General features: G+C 32.8%; 2 protein-coding genes across 3 annotated transcripts in view; both read right to left on the reverse strand.

The window, feature by feature from the left end:
- Positions 1-880: 880 nt before the first annotated feature.
- LOC129948357 (adenylate cyclase, terminal-differentiation specific) lies at positions 881-7,068 on the reverse strand. The gene is made up of 4 exons (XM_056059324.1): positions 6,631-7,068; positions 6,457-6,552; positions 6,196-6,333; positions 881-1,481 (listed from the first exon to the last, which is right to left on the reverse strand). Exons 1-4 carry the CDS (start codon positions 6,874-6,876, stop codon positions 1,146-1,148), a joined length of 816 nt encoding a protein of 271 aa, XP_055915299.1. The 5' UTR covers positions 6,877-7,068; the 3' UTR covers positions 881-1,145.
- Positions 7,069-12,360: 5,292 nt separating this feature from the next.
- The window catches only part of LOC129944274 (uncharacterized), a 94,677-nt gene continuing 93,218 nt past the window's right edge, over positions 12,361-13,819 (reverse strand). For both annotated transcript variants that reach the window (XR_008781410.1, XM_056053603.1), the window contains one exon: positions 12,361-12,611. Coding sequence is in view for 1 of the 2 variants with exons in the window: in XM_056053603.1 (XP_055909578.1) it covers positions 12,543-12,611 (69 nt within the window). In the remaining variant the exon portion in view is untranslated. The remainder of the gene's footprint in view (positions 12,612-13,819) is intronic.

Below are 13,819 nucleotides of genomic sequence, written 5' to 3' on the forward strand. Positions count from 1 at the left end.
CTTACAATAACTTCCTATGGGATGTTAATAAATGGATAATTTTGGCTGCCTACAAAAAGGTCGAAGCTGGACAGCTCACCTCCGCAGGTTTACCTCTGCCAGTTTACCACCGCCGGCCGCGCCGGTTTACATCTGCCAGTTTGCCACCGCCGCACCGGTTTACCTCTGCCAGTTTACCTCCGCCGCCGGCTATCCTCTGCCAGTTTACCTCCGCACGGTTTACCTCCAGAGCAGGTAAGGTAGTTCATTATTTTCAAAACTACCTTGTAATTGAAAACTTTTGACATTTAGTTTCGTGCTATTTTTTATTCTCATTCTTTATAAAATGAATTATGACACTTCTTACTTAAAATTAACCATACAAAACATTCATGAGTGGACTGAGTGGCCGAGTGGACCTGTAATTTAAAACGCCAAAAACAGATAGATCGCATTACTAAAAAAGGACCCTATAAGCGAAATAAGCCGCATTTCAAACTACCTTACCTTCTCTGGAGGTAAACCGTGCAGGGGTAAAAAAGGGGGTGGTAAACTGGCAGAGGTAAACCGGCAGTGGTAAACAGTCTCGTACCTCAAAAATGTTGGTCTTCTAGTGTTAAAAAAAAATAATAATAGATAATGTGGCTGTATTTAAAAACTTCTAGTTTAGAAAACAAATTTCCAACAACATGGCTTATCGTTTGGAGTATTCAAAGTAAAGATATTGAAGTCTTCTTGTTGGAAATCAATTTTTACAAGTCAAGCAATGTTCAGTGAACTTGTAGGATGCTGAAAGTTATCAAACCGACTGCTTTCTCGGTCCGCCTATAAAGTATTTTCCATTAGTATTACAATTGTTCTAAAATTAAACCACTGCAAAATAAAAGGATAAGTCAACACACTTATTTTTATTTAATTTTATTTTTTATTCTATTGGTTTTTGTTTATAATTTATTTAAACTAAATTTACACACACATTAACAAATAGTAAAAAAGTTATATGGTTAATCACACATAAATTAACCAAATTCGAAAAGTTTATTTTTTTGTCAGACTAATTTTTCGCATAATTTACATTTGAATAGACCATAGACCGACTTAAATGATGATGTCTAAAGCATTCAGCAAATTTTTGTATTGTGTTTATTTTTCTCTAATTTGGCAGCTTACTGTTGATATTGATGGAATTGTTGAGGCTGATATTGTTGTGCCTTGGTGTATTCTTGTGGCTTAAGTCCACCTTGTCCTTGAGGTTGACGTAATAATTGTTGTGGGGCAGGAGTTGGTATTTTAACAACAATATCAGTTGGCTCTCGGATAACTTCAGCCTTGAAACCTTCTTTAGGATCAGCAGTGTATTTGACAGTTCGAATGAAACCATCCGAATCAACAACCGAGTAACTTCCCTTTATGACAGAACCATCACGAACTTCCTTACGGTTTTGATAGTTGGTGAACTCGTCATCCTTAACATCGAATCCAAATTGGTATGATGAGTTTTGCTAAGTAGAGTATGGAAGACAAAAAGTAAAGAAAAATGTGGTCAGTAACACGATTGTGAATTTGAACCATTTATTTCATCAGTTTTGCGCTTTTTTAGGAATATTGTATTTCTTTTGCTAACAACTAATAAAGACCGGTTCAATAGTGTCCTGAACAAAAAAGGTGCCTAACGCGTAAGCATCATGTTTAGCTATAGGTTAGCTGACTGTGGTGGCTTGTTAGAGTTGCAATTTACGATGCACGTCTAACTGGTTTCAAGTGAAAGTAAATCAGATCAAATTTTATACTTTTATTTTATTTAGGTACGGAGTTTATCCATATAGAAATATGGCGCTGTTGTCGTCAGTCATGATCGTTATGCAATCGCAACCTAATACCCAGTACGCATTGTGAATTTAAATTCGATCCGTGGACGTGAGGTTTAAGTTGAGTTTTGAAAGACACACCACCTGGAAGCGTTTCAAATTACCGGCTATTATGTTTATTTATGGCTTTGCCAAGTTGGCACTTTCTTATCGAGATGCAAAAGTTTAAGGAACTTATCGGCCAGGGTACATTATAACCATATAGGCATATAAATACAAAAATCACACCCACCAATTCAATTTGAAAACCAGTCACTCTGGAAGAAGGTCATACATAAGCGGGCAACAGACACTTCAGCAATTGCATTTCAATCATTTTCATTTGCTTATATGGTTGGTATTTCGAAAGGTTGCGACGAGTCTTGAGGGCGGCTTAACATACAACAACAATTATGAGTGTCTGCTCTGAAAGTAGGTTAAGGCAGTTCTTTGGGTTGGGCTCATTCACTATCCCTCCAAAGAGTGATGCAGGCAGGAGGGGCCAGGGGGGGGGGAAGGTACAAAAAGTGAATTGAAACTATGTTGATTATTGAGGTTTTATTTTTCTTTCTTACTTCTTAAATTTTTCTTGATTTCATCCATCTACGTCTCTACGACGCGACGATGACGACGAATGACGTGACGCGCAACTGTATGCGGTTTGGTGATTGTGCAATTTTGTTTCCTCGCCTAAATGCAAGTTTAGTGCTTTTGAATTTTCAACAAATATGGACTGGTGCTACCAAACCACCAACTATGTACATATATTCAAACTATGGACATTTGCAATTGAACTCCACTTTCATAATTAATGCGATCAATTTTCGTCTCCGTCTCCGTCGTCGTTGTCGCTCTATTCGTCTGCGTTTATTATAAGGTATAGGCTACATGTAGATAGATATACGCAACGTGAAGTGTAACCTACCTAGGTACATACATGTATCTTTACGCACGCGAGATTTGTTGTGTAACATGCCTTCGAGATCGGTACACATGATTAAGTTCAACAAACTCGTTATGAGTGGACTTTTTGGTTATGAACCAACTTGACAGGAGAAGGAATGTGTTAAATTGTAAGTATATGTAGTCGTACCTTTAATTGGATATTGTTTAGCTTTGCCTACTTAAAGCTGAAATGGGTGCTTGAAATATTTTACAAAAAAAATAAAATGAATGGTTTTTATGGAAAAAATATTGATCTATAAAAAAAAAACTTGATGTCTATAGATCTTAAACATATATAATTCAAGTCTCTCAAGGGTTTTTGAATCCTTGTCATACAACTATCACTTGTCAAAATATATTTAAATGCCTATTACGTTACAAAATCCAAATCGGGAACGTTTCGTTAGCAGTTTTATTATCGTGGGAGTACTTAAATATTTTTGTACAAGTTTAATTGGTCCACAATTTAAAGCAGTCTCGAGATGTAAGATTTGATATTTGGGAACCAGGTTTTCATTGATTAAGTCTATTTTTGAGACTAAAAATCTCTCATCATTAAAAAACAAACACGTTTACACAAAATTATATTATCATTTGTTGTTTTAAAATTGTCCATTTGAATAGGAATCATCGATAGTGAAATGTTGCAGGAAACATTGAAAAACTACAAGGCAAAAATGATTGCCAACATATTTTTCAAGCTACGTATACGGTCATTGTCAAATCTTACAATATTGTCAAATTAATCTTAAAATTGGAGAAACCTCACCGTCAGCCATTGTCAGATGACTTTTGAATTTGTCAGATGTCGTTGTTTAAGGTATTTGACAGTTGTTTACAATTTAACTCATCAATTCTGCAAACCATTTGATAATGAATTTGATGGACTTTTTGAGAAAATCTGCAAACAATTATTACCTCTTCAAATTTGTCACTGAAAGTTATTTGGCTATTTTAGGCTTTTTTGCAGATCTGTCAATAGTCTGTACATGCATATAAACATGAAGATACTAATACTTTGACAGCAACTTGAGACTCTTCGGTAGTAAAATGATGATTATTCAAAATGATTTTTGACAACAAAAATAGTGTAGTTTTAAAGCAGACTTGTGAAAACAGTCTGCAACACTTAGTAGCAACAAAGTTGATGACGATCTGTTGTCCACGGTCAACTAACTCGGATTTTAAACCGGTAGCAACTATAAGAAAAGTTGCAGTTAACTGTCAAAACCTTACGTCTGACTTTTAATTTATGTTTCAAGGAAGTATCTCCTCATCTATTTTAGATCCATGTTGATGGTACATGAAAACCTTCTCAAAACCTCCCACAAAGAGTGATCTAACTTTTCTTCACATTTGTCTGGATTATGTAAATTTTTAAACAGCAATCTACTTTGCAATTTCCACTAGTCTACACTTTACAACATTGCATCATATTGAATTGTTGGGTTTATTAACCTTGCATCGACTTTCTTTAATCGTTCGATACCAGTGTGTACTGGCCTGGTCCAGAGTAAGCCGAAGACGAAGCCAAAGCCAATGCATGCATTTCACATGCATGCAACAGCAATAAACAAATTCAAATTTCCGGAAGGAAACTTTAAACATATTTTTCATCTTATTGGGAGTCATTCGATTCGTTACGATATTTTTGATATACGTATTGTACGCGCTTATTGCTGCCGTTTGCCGTGCATCGTGTCGCGGTCGTGGTAAAACTGCCCGGTTTGTATTTCGCGGCCCGGTGCAGCCAGCGGCGTCTCTTAAAGTTTGGCCTTTAGTTGCCGCGCATTAAAGATAAAACAAAAAAATCCATTTAATACCATCGAAGTTTTTTCTTCGTTGCGCGCATTAATGGCTTGTCTCTACTTCGAATTTAACCTATCTGAGATTGAGATTCAATGAAGATTTGCGATTGGACTTAAACTTCATTCCTTCTTCAATATAATAATAATGCAGCTTTTGTAACTTTAAAATGTTAAACAGCGATATTGTTGGTTAGTTTTGTCGTTGTTGTTGTTGGTGCTTGTTTTCGGTTTTTTGTTTCAACAAATTGATCGATGTGATTTGTGTTCCGAATGATTTGGAATTTTGTGTCTATTGGTCATATACTTGGATGCATTATACATGATGCTAACGATTGTGTAATGTTCATTGGATACGACCTTTAAAGCCACATAAATTGTTATACAAGATTAGGATGATCTTTAGAAACGTTTGTGCACTCTTTGAGGGCTTTCGAATAATTTAAAATCTTTATTGCTTTTGGTTATCTCAATGTTTTCAAAATTTCATTCACAGTTTGGTACGTGAGGAAAGTCTCTGGCAACAAATATGTTGGCAGCACTGTTTTAAGTGAGGGTTTATTTGACAGATGTCTAAGTACGAAGAGTTTATCAGAAAAAAAACTCTAAAAAACTATTTAATTGTCGATAAATTTATCAATTTTTCACAGTTTGATACGTGAGGAAAGTCTCTGGCAAGATATATGCTGGCAGCACAGTTTTAAGTGACAGTTTATTTGACAGATGTCGTGGGCTCTGTACGAAAACCTTACCAGAAAAAAACTATTAAATTGACGATAAATATGCCATCAAACTCCTTGGTATTGGTCTTAAACTATTAAATTACGCTTATTTAAGACAGCTGAGATGATGATCATATACTATCGTGGCCGTATCAGTCTGTTTTAATTGATTTCTTAGCAACCTCTGTTGCTTTCCAAATCCATATAATATAACAAACAGGTTAGTTTAAATAGTCGAATAAGCCGGATCAATGCAAGTGATAAAAAACAATGATACTTCGTTTGTACTGGATTGATCTCGTGACTTCTGTACTGTATTGGCTGGGGTATCGACTTCTAAATTGAGTTACTGCTTATCGTTAGAAGTTCAAGTTTCTGTATTGGGTAGGTATTTTTTGACTAAAGGTGGAATAAACTAAGTAATTAGATGATGAAGAAAATAGACTCATGGAATTTGTTATGGTGTTACTCCAGCCTATAGATTTTCTCATCAGACAAAACGTAAATGTCAAAAACATAAATTGCTGTTTTTTTTAAAGTGTCAAACTCCATTCAAAGATTTGTTTAATAATACTTAATAATACTTGAATCGATCGATGTATGCTTATAAAAATTTGAAAAATGTCGGAAGGAGTTTTTAATACCAATAAATTCCTCTAAAGCAAAATCACTTTAATTAAACTTCAATTAAAAGAAGCAAAGGTTGCTGCAAATCCATTATAAACTAGTCGCCATTTGGCTTTAGATTGACCTTTTTCGGCTTTCAATATGCCAAAAAAGACTTCTTTTTATACGGTTTCCTGTATATTTAATGTCCATCAAAGTCTAAAAAATTACCCAAACTTCTTCCTCTAAAATGCATATAGATAAAAGTAATAATTAATGATATTGACTCACATCATCGTATTCTTCATCCTCGGTTTGCTGCTTAAGTTTTGCAGCTGAATTTTGATATTGAATTGGCTGTGGACGTGGACGGGGGGCTGGAGCTGGTTGCTGTTGCTGCCTATAGACCACTTGTTGAGGCTGTTGATACTTTAAATAAATAAAATTTTGGCAATCATTGGAAAAACTTTCTTGGCATTGATTATTATTATTTTTCTTTTGTTTTTTTGATATAGAAAGCAAAAATACATCACACACAAAAATTAGACTTACTTGTTGCTGTTGTTGTTGTTGTGGTTGTTGCAAGTAATCCCTTACGGATGGCGCCACATAAGCTTGTGAATTACGTTGTTGCTGTTGTGCCCTTATCTAACATTTATTGTATACACATAAGTTGTACATGAATTTCATCCCCTTTTTTGTTAATGAATTTTTGTATTTTCATACCTGTTCTTGTACATTATCCTTAACCCTGATTTGTTGTCCAGGACTAACGTATTGTTGCTGTTGTTGTTCGTTTTGTTCATAAATAGGAGTGGCTTCTGGATTCCCACCAGATGCTTGAGAGGATAATTGCTGATAGTATTGTCGTAGATATGCAGGATCAACAGCTTGCTGTTGTTGTTGGGCAATTACACTACTAACCCCCAAAAGGGCGCTTAACACAACAATCACTTTTTGGAACGAACGCATTTTGTATTTATTTTTGATTTTCTTCGTTAACTGTTCACTTCACCCACGATCACAATAACAGTTCAACAAAATAGGGCCTCTATTTAAATAGAGGGTACAAAATAGGTTAAAAAAGAAAAAGACTTTCTATAAGCCAAGCGCACAATATTGAATATTTCAACCGACCGAAAGCCACTCAGATGTGATCTGCCGCTTGGGTATTGGCCTTTTATATGAGGGTTTGGATCGGCTTAGCGAAAAGCCCCCCAGTTTGTAGTACCACCAGTCTTACAGTCTTGAGTGGTGGTAAGTACCATGCCTTGAGTAGGGGGTAATAAACCCACAAGATATATGTATGTATCTTTTTTTTTATTTTTTATTCAATCTAGTTACATATACTTTCGTTTTATCTGCAAGCCAGCGACGGACGCGACGCGGAGTTAGCGACGAGGTATTTCATTTTGTTGCAGAAGGTTTAAAATATTGCTCCAACTGACATGACGTCAGTCTTTGAATGGAGTGAAATGAGAGGTGGTAGGTGGTAAGTGTTCTCCTCATTTAATCAACTACCTCTTTATGAGGGACCTTGAGGTAGAGGTTTAGTTTTGTTCTGTGTTCTATCTTTAATAGAGATACAAATTATTTTACAATAAAATGTATCTCTATTCTGACGCTGAATGATTTGTGGCTTTATTATTGATAATCTGATGAAGATTAGATTTTATGATAAATTTATTTGCTTACGGCATTGGATTCATTTTTCGTTGTTGTTTTTGTTTTTTTTTCCCGATGATCTTTTATTTTTGACGTTTATTGAATAATTCAGGTAAAACGTGTACCCGATGGATGTATTGTATTGTGTACCAACCTTAACTCTTTTTTAGACTTCGTCTCTTACGTATGTAGATAAATGTCTTTATTGAGTTAGCGTGACTTTTGGGTTTTTGAATTTGAACTTATTTGGTTGTTATGTAGGCATAGCATGAAGAGTATTATATGGTAAATGGTGTTACATCAGTTGAAAGGCAACCTGTGTTTTATTTTTGTAATGGTATATGATGCATTTCAATTGCAAATCACACGCATCCAAAATAGTTTAATTGTTCAATAAACCATAATAAAATATTATAAAATAAAACGATTAAAAAACAGTAGCAATTATCAGCTCTAAGAGTTGATTATGCAGACATATAACATATGCAAGTATAATAAAATGATAATAACAATAAGGTTGAAAAACTAGATTATGCAGTATAAACAATAAATACTCGTAGTCATAAAATAATTTTGTTCAAAATAAGATCAACGGAGATCAATATCTCTTATTTTGTAGACAAGGAGTCTTTAATAAAAAGAAATCCTTTTCCAAACCCACAAAATCTGATAAAGAATAGATTCCATTTAAAAATGAGATAAATGTAATCAATGCTTTTATAGGAAATTTAAGTTCAGGGTAATTTTATGAAAGTAAAAAATGTTGTTATAGTTTTGGCAAATACAAAAGTGGTAAATTTCATTGGCAACATTTATCAATAATACTCCAAATATACGAAAAGTATTTTATTAACTTCAAATAGGCAGTTATTTTAATTTTGAGAAAAAATCGAATTGTGGGTTTTAAAAAAAAAAAAAAACTTAAAAGAAAAATTTAGCAAAAGTTGGTAAAAATTTACTTTCGACTCAAATAGCTTTTCAAAGATTAAAAATATTGTCTTCAAATTTTGTATGTTACAGAAAATATTTTTTTCGATATTCAGTAGTTGATGAAAAATATTGTTGGTAATTTTATAATTTTTAAGAATATATCAACTAACAACTTTTTTAACCAAAAAACTACAAACTTTTAGCAAGGCAAATCGACAGACGGGATGGGAAGTTATCAGTGTGGTTCGCATCCCAGCCTCTTCTTTCTCATTTGGATTTGACTTGTGTAGTTATTTTGATTTTATAAAATAAAATTAATAAACATATTAAAAAGTAAAAAGAAAAGAGCACAAAAAGATTTTGGACATTGTTCCTTCGGCGTTGACCGAAGTATGATTGTAAAAACGACATTAGAATCTTTGAGTGACATTGTTTTCTTTCGTATGATAAAGGTTATTATTTGTGCGTTATTTTTAAACCAACAAAGCTTTTCCATATAAAATAGTTGTAATTTTTACACTGAAGATGATTTTAATAACGGTCCCTTAAAAAAACTGAATCGAGATTTTAATCAAACATGACATGACGATGGTAGAGAAATCGAAAAGAATTTGGTTTCCTTAATATTCCCTCCGTTTGTCTTTCTGGCCTGGCCCCCCTACAGCCCAATTTATTGGGTCGGTTGACTTCATATTTAAATATTAAGGTTTTGATCCAATTCGCTTTAAGCATTTTTGTCCTCTTTTTAAGACTTAAAATAAAAGTAGTACCCACCAAAATTCTTTGGTCAGAAATGTCAAAAATCGAAAACTCGAATTTTCTAAAAAATAAACCGAAAATTTTGCTTAGATTTTGTTTCTTAATTTGGCTTCAATATAAAAAAAATATTTTTTATTTCTCCAGAAGGGTTCTCCTCATAGAACCGTTATTTTGTTTTTAAGTTTTTTCAAGAATTTATTAACCGATTTCAGTAATTTGTTTTTCTGTACAAGTTATTAAATAGTCTTAATAATGTCAGCATAAAAAACTGTCAATTCGATTATTCTCAAAATTTTACCGAATGTTGAAAATAATATTTCTTGTGAGTAAAAATGAGTTAAAAGCCATAACCTCAAATTTTTGAAAAGATATTTAAGTCGAAATTTAATTTTACCAGCTTTGAGTAATTTTTGTTTAGGTTTTTATTTTTTATAGAAGACTGAATTTGGTTTTTCTTAAAATTTTACTCGAAGTTAAAAACGTTTTTTTTGGTTGCACAAAATTATTTTGGAGATAAAATCATTCTGTATTCGTAAAATTTTCGAGTTGAAAATTTTTTTTTAGATTTCTTGATTTATAAAAAAATCGGTTATTGGATTTTTTTCAAAAAATATACTTGTTTCGGTTTACCAAAATGTTGAACTTTTTTTTAAACTGCTGCGGTAAAAAAACCACCCACACCATTTTCTGGAGAGCCCTTTCTGCATCTCTCTGCCTTATTATCTGTATAACAAAATTTATTTGAAGTCGATATCTCTTCTGGTTCTTGAGCTATGGATGATGAAAAAAACATCGCGAACGTACGTACTCACGCACGCACAGAAATCTTTTTAAAAATCTCGATTTCTCGAAGAGGTAATCACCCCTATCCATAGAGATCTTATAAATTAACAACTTAAGAACATTTGTTTCAGACAAATGGAATATGATGACGCTCCACAATCGATTTAAGACCTTGTGAAGATATCGAGTACATACAGCCACATCAATTCATGAAAAGCATATATTGCTGCAGACGTTATAATTTGGCTGATATCATTTTCGGTTTACGATAGATTTGCATTGATGTCTTTTCAAAAATATTTTTCACAGCAAAGGAATAAACCAAACACTTTAAATTAAGAAAGCATTTTTGTTTGATAAAAATACGAATGAAAAACTTTCGATGATATTAAACTCAGCGGCAACTGTACTGTACCCTTTTGGGCTTATAATTTTGCCAACTTATTAAGAACCTAAAAGCGGCTCTCTTGCTCTGTTTTCCAGCACAGCAGTACTGAACTATTATATCAATAACATAATGCCTTAAGCATTCCCAAATGATAGGTATGCGTAATCAACAAAAATTCAGGGCAACAAAATACAAGTTACCATAAGCTATAAGGTAGTTTTAAATAATATTTCTAAATAAAAGGTTTTAAGCGAAATGCTATAAATTAACTTAGTTAAAATAAGCGCCATATAATTAGAAGCTTATTATTATTGGCATATTATATCTTTACAAAGTATTTTTGTCTACGACATCAATAATTTCTTAAATGTTTAGCTTTTGGCAAGGTAGGATTATAATATAACTTATGACCAAATATGTAAATGAACAACACAGTTCAAATTGTTTATTTTATTTTGTTGTAGGTGTTATTTTTAATAATTGAAACAATAAAATATTGAATAAAATACAATAAAATATTAATTAGTAAATATGTACCTGATTCAGCTTTAATTATTAATTATAATTATTAAGTTCAGATTGAGTAATGTGATAAAAAACTTTAACAATACCTTTAACAACATATACAACATTAATTAATAGATCTGTGCAAGATTGTTCTCCCTTATCTACTTCGTCTATAATCAAATCCAACTATAATCCTTCTTTTTCTGTGTGTCTCCATACAAATAAAATATCCTTCACTTACCTTGGAAACTTCCTGAAAGGATTCCTTTGCTTCAGAACTTCTCACACTCTGTTTCGAATGTCAGATAGACACTATAGATCGAAAAAGATCCTTCTCACCTATCTGGGCATAGATCTTTGGTCAACACACCGACCGACGCGACCGGTCAAACCGGTTCCATATAAAATTTAACAAACACCAAATAACACTATAACCATCATATAATTTTGCATAAATTTAATATTAAGAAAAGAAACAAGAAATCAAAGTCCGAGCAATGGGAATAATATTCTTTATACTCGTATATCGTGCCCAGCAAAGACACATTTGAAGGACCTCATATCCTTTATTGTAATCTTTGTATTTTGTTTGTTGTATGGGAAAAAGGGGTTAACTTCATCAGAGACACATCTCATATGAGGGCCTTATCTAAGATGTTACGAGTATGCGATGTGTCTTCCAAAACACAAGTGACCCTTTTCTTGAAAGACAAAAAAGACAAATCCTAACCTTAAACCGGTTCTGGACATTCTTAATTGTGAATGACCTGCAAGGACATTATTCAAAAAAGATGTTGCACAATTTATTTCCTTATATCGGTCATAAAACTCAGACACAACAAAATATCCCTATAAATGGGTGCATGAGGCTTTTTTGATGCGAGGCAAGTCCGGTTTTTTGGACATTCATTGATGCATATGCAAATCATCGTATAATGTAATGACCTACAATGCATGTCTCTCAACCCTTTATCCTCATACAGAAAAGACTTACAATCTTAAAGCAAACAACCCTTCTTCACTCTGCACCGCACCGCACCGAACTATCGTCTTCGTGGATGCGAAGGTCGTCTTGACACTTAATTTTTAATAGAATTATGGACAAGGACATCTTCGGTCATCATCACAACTGGTTTCATTAGTAAGGATCGGATCTTCGGAAATGTCTTCGAAACAAGACTTTCTTTGTGCCAACGATGACCTTTAAGGGGTGGAAGTGAGGATTTGTGTTTTGTGTTTTCTTAAAAAACCGGACTGGCCAGTTTTTCGTGGGAATATATTTTCAAGTCAAAGATTTTGCTTAGCAAAGGTTTCGATGGTTTGTAGAATTCCAAATTTAGTGTGTGACCTTTCGTTTGATGGTCTTAAGAATTTTAAGGGTTGTATATTAATGGAATTGCATATAAAAGTTTAATCCTTTTTGTTGTTCGTGTCTTCTTCCGAATGATGTTTATTATCTTTCTTCATTTCAGAGTTGTGCAATAGTACATTTCAAAATTTTGCTGAGATATAATATTCAAAAATTGTTGAAAGTCACGTTCGTCATAAGAATATGCATATTTAATAGCGCTGCCACCAAAGAACGTAAGCGCCTTTTTCATTTATTTCACAGAGCTCCTTGAGCAAGGTCCCAATAATGCTCACCGTAACCTCCTGTCTTATCAGCCCAAATTACCTAAATAAAGAGAAAATATGAATCATTAATTTTGTTTTTTTTTTTCAGTTGGAAGTTACAAAGTTATTAATTGATCTTGGATATGTCTAGATACTTTGAGTGGGTTGAAGACCCAATACCATACACAATATTAAAAAGTGAATTTTTCAAGTACCAACCTAGTTTCCGTGTATGCTAATTTTTATACTCGTAATTTATGGATATGAAAAAATGTTACTTGGTCCTTTTTAACGTCGACACGTTATAGAAAGGTAATAAAAAACATGAAAGTTAATAACATGCGGCTCTACATTTTTTCCCAATGACTTTCGTTGAGTTTAATTTTCTCCGCCATTGAACTTATAATTGCGTGCAGTTTTGTTTAACTTATTTTAATTGCATTAACCAAAGCAAGTGCATATTTTTAAAGCCAACAACGTACCTATAAAAAGCAATTGATGGAAAAGAGCTACTTTAAAGTGCAGAAATAATATACGAAAAAATAAAAACTTCCGTGAAATTTGTTACATAAAATGAACATTTAATTGCCATGGTTATATGTTATATGACCACAGCCGCGCCAGCGCCAGCGTTAGCATCGTCGTCTTCGTCGCGTCTTATAGTTAAGTAATGGAAGAACTAATCAACGATTAATCATCCGGTTTTATTATTATTTATTTGTGTACCTACCTTTTTATTGTTATTTTTTTTTGTATTATATTGTACTCGTATGTCTTAATAAATTTGGAACGATTTATGAAAACGCCTACAGGGAAGAGTCAATTTTATTGTATACCAACATTTTGTATAATAAATAAATACATAATTTATATTACCTACATATCATTAGTTTATAAAGAAATAAGAAGAAGGAACACTTAGAAACAAATAAAAATAAAAAAAATATAGTTTATTGTGGACTTTATTGAATATAATTAAAGACAATATTGGTTAATTTCAGTCGGAAAGTCAACTAGAGTTAATGATTATTAATGTTGGTGTTTAAACTTATTGGATTATTATTAAGGGGTAAATGAATTGTATAAGCTTTCAAAAAAGGTTAAAAAATAGTTAAAAGTAGAAAATAAAATGCAAGACTGCACATAAATGTATTTCTTTAATGGCTTTATCTTTAATTGCTTGATTAAATATTTTTATTTATTATAATATATTTTAAATTCATATTTATTTGAAATTTTTGGAAGTACATACACTCCGCTTGAACTGAA

The sequence above is a fragment of the Eupeodes corollae genome, chromosome 2 (genome assembly GCF_945859685.1).
Source record: "Eupeodes corollae chromosome 2, idEupCoro1.1, whole genome shotgun sequence".
NCBI lineage: Eukaryota > Metazoa > Arthropoda > Insecta > Diptera > Syrphidae > Eupeodes > Eupeodes corollae.

What these genes read in the sequence shown, in the direction of transcription:
- LOC129948357 (XM_056059324.1), bottom strand. Translation starts at nt 6,876, where the DNA reads ATGCGTTCGTTCCAAAAAGTGATTGTTGTGTTAAGCGCCCTTTTGGGG. An exon ending in AGGATAATGTACAAGAACAG is followed by an intron (nt 6,553 to 6,630) that starts GTATGAAAATAC and finishes AATAAATGTTAG; the next exon opens with ATAAGGGCACAACAGCAACA. An exon ending in AGGATGAAGAATACGATGAT is followed by an intron (nt 1,482 to 6,195) that starts GTGAGTCAATAT and finishes TACTCTACTTAG; the next exon opens with CAAAACTCATCATACCAATT.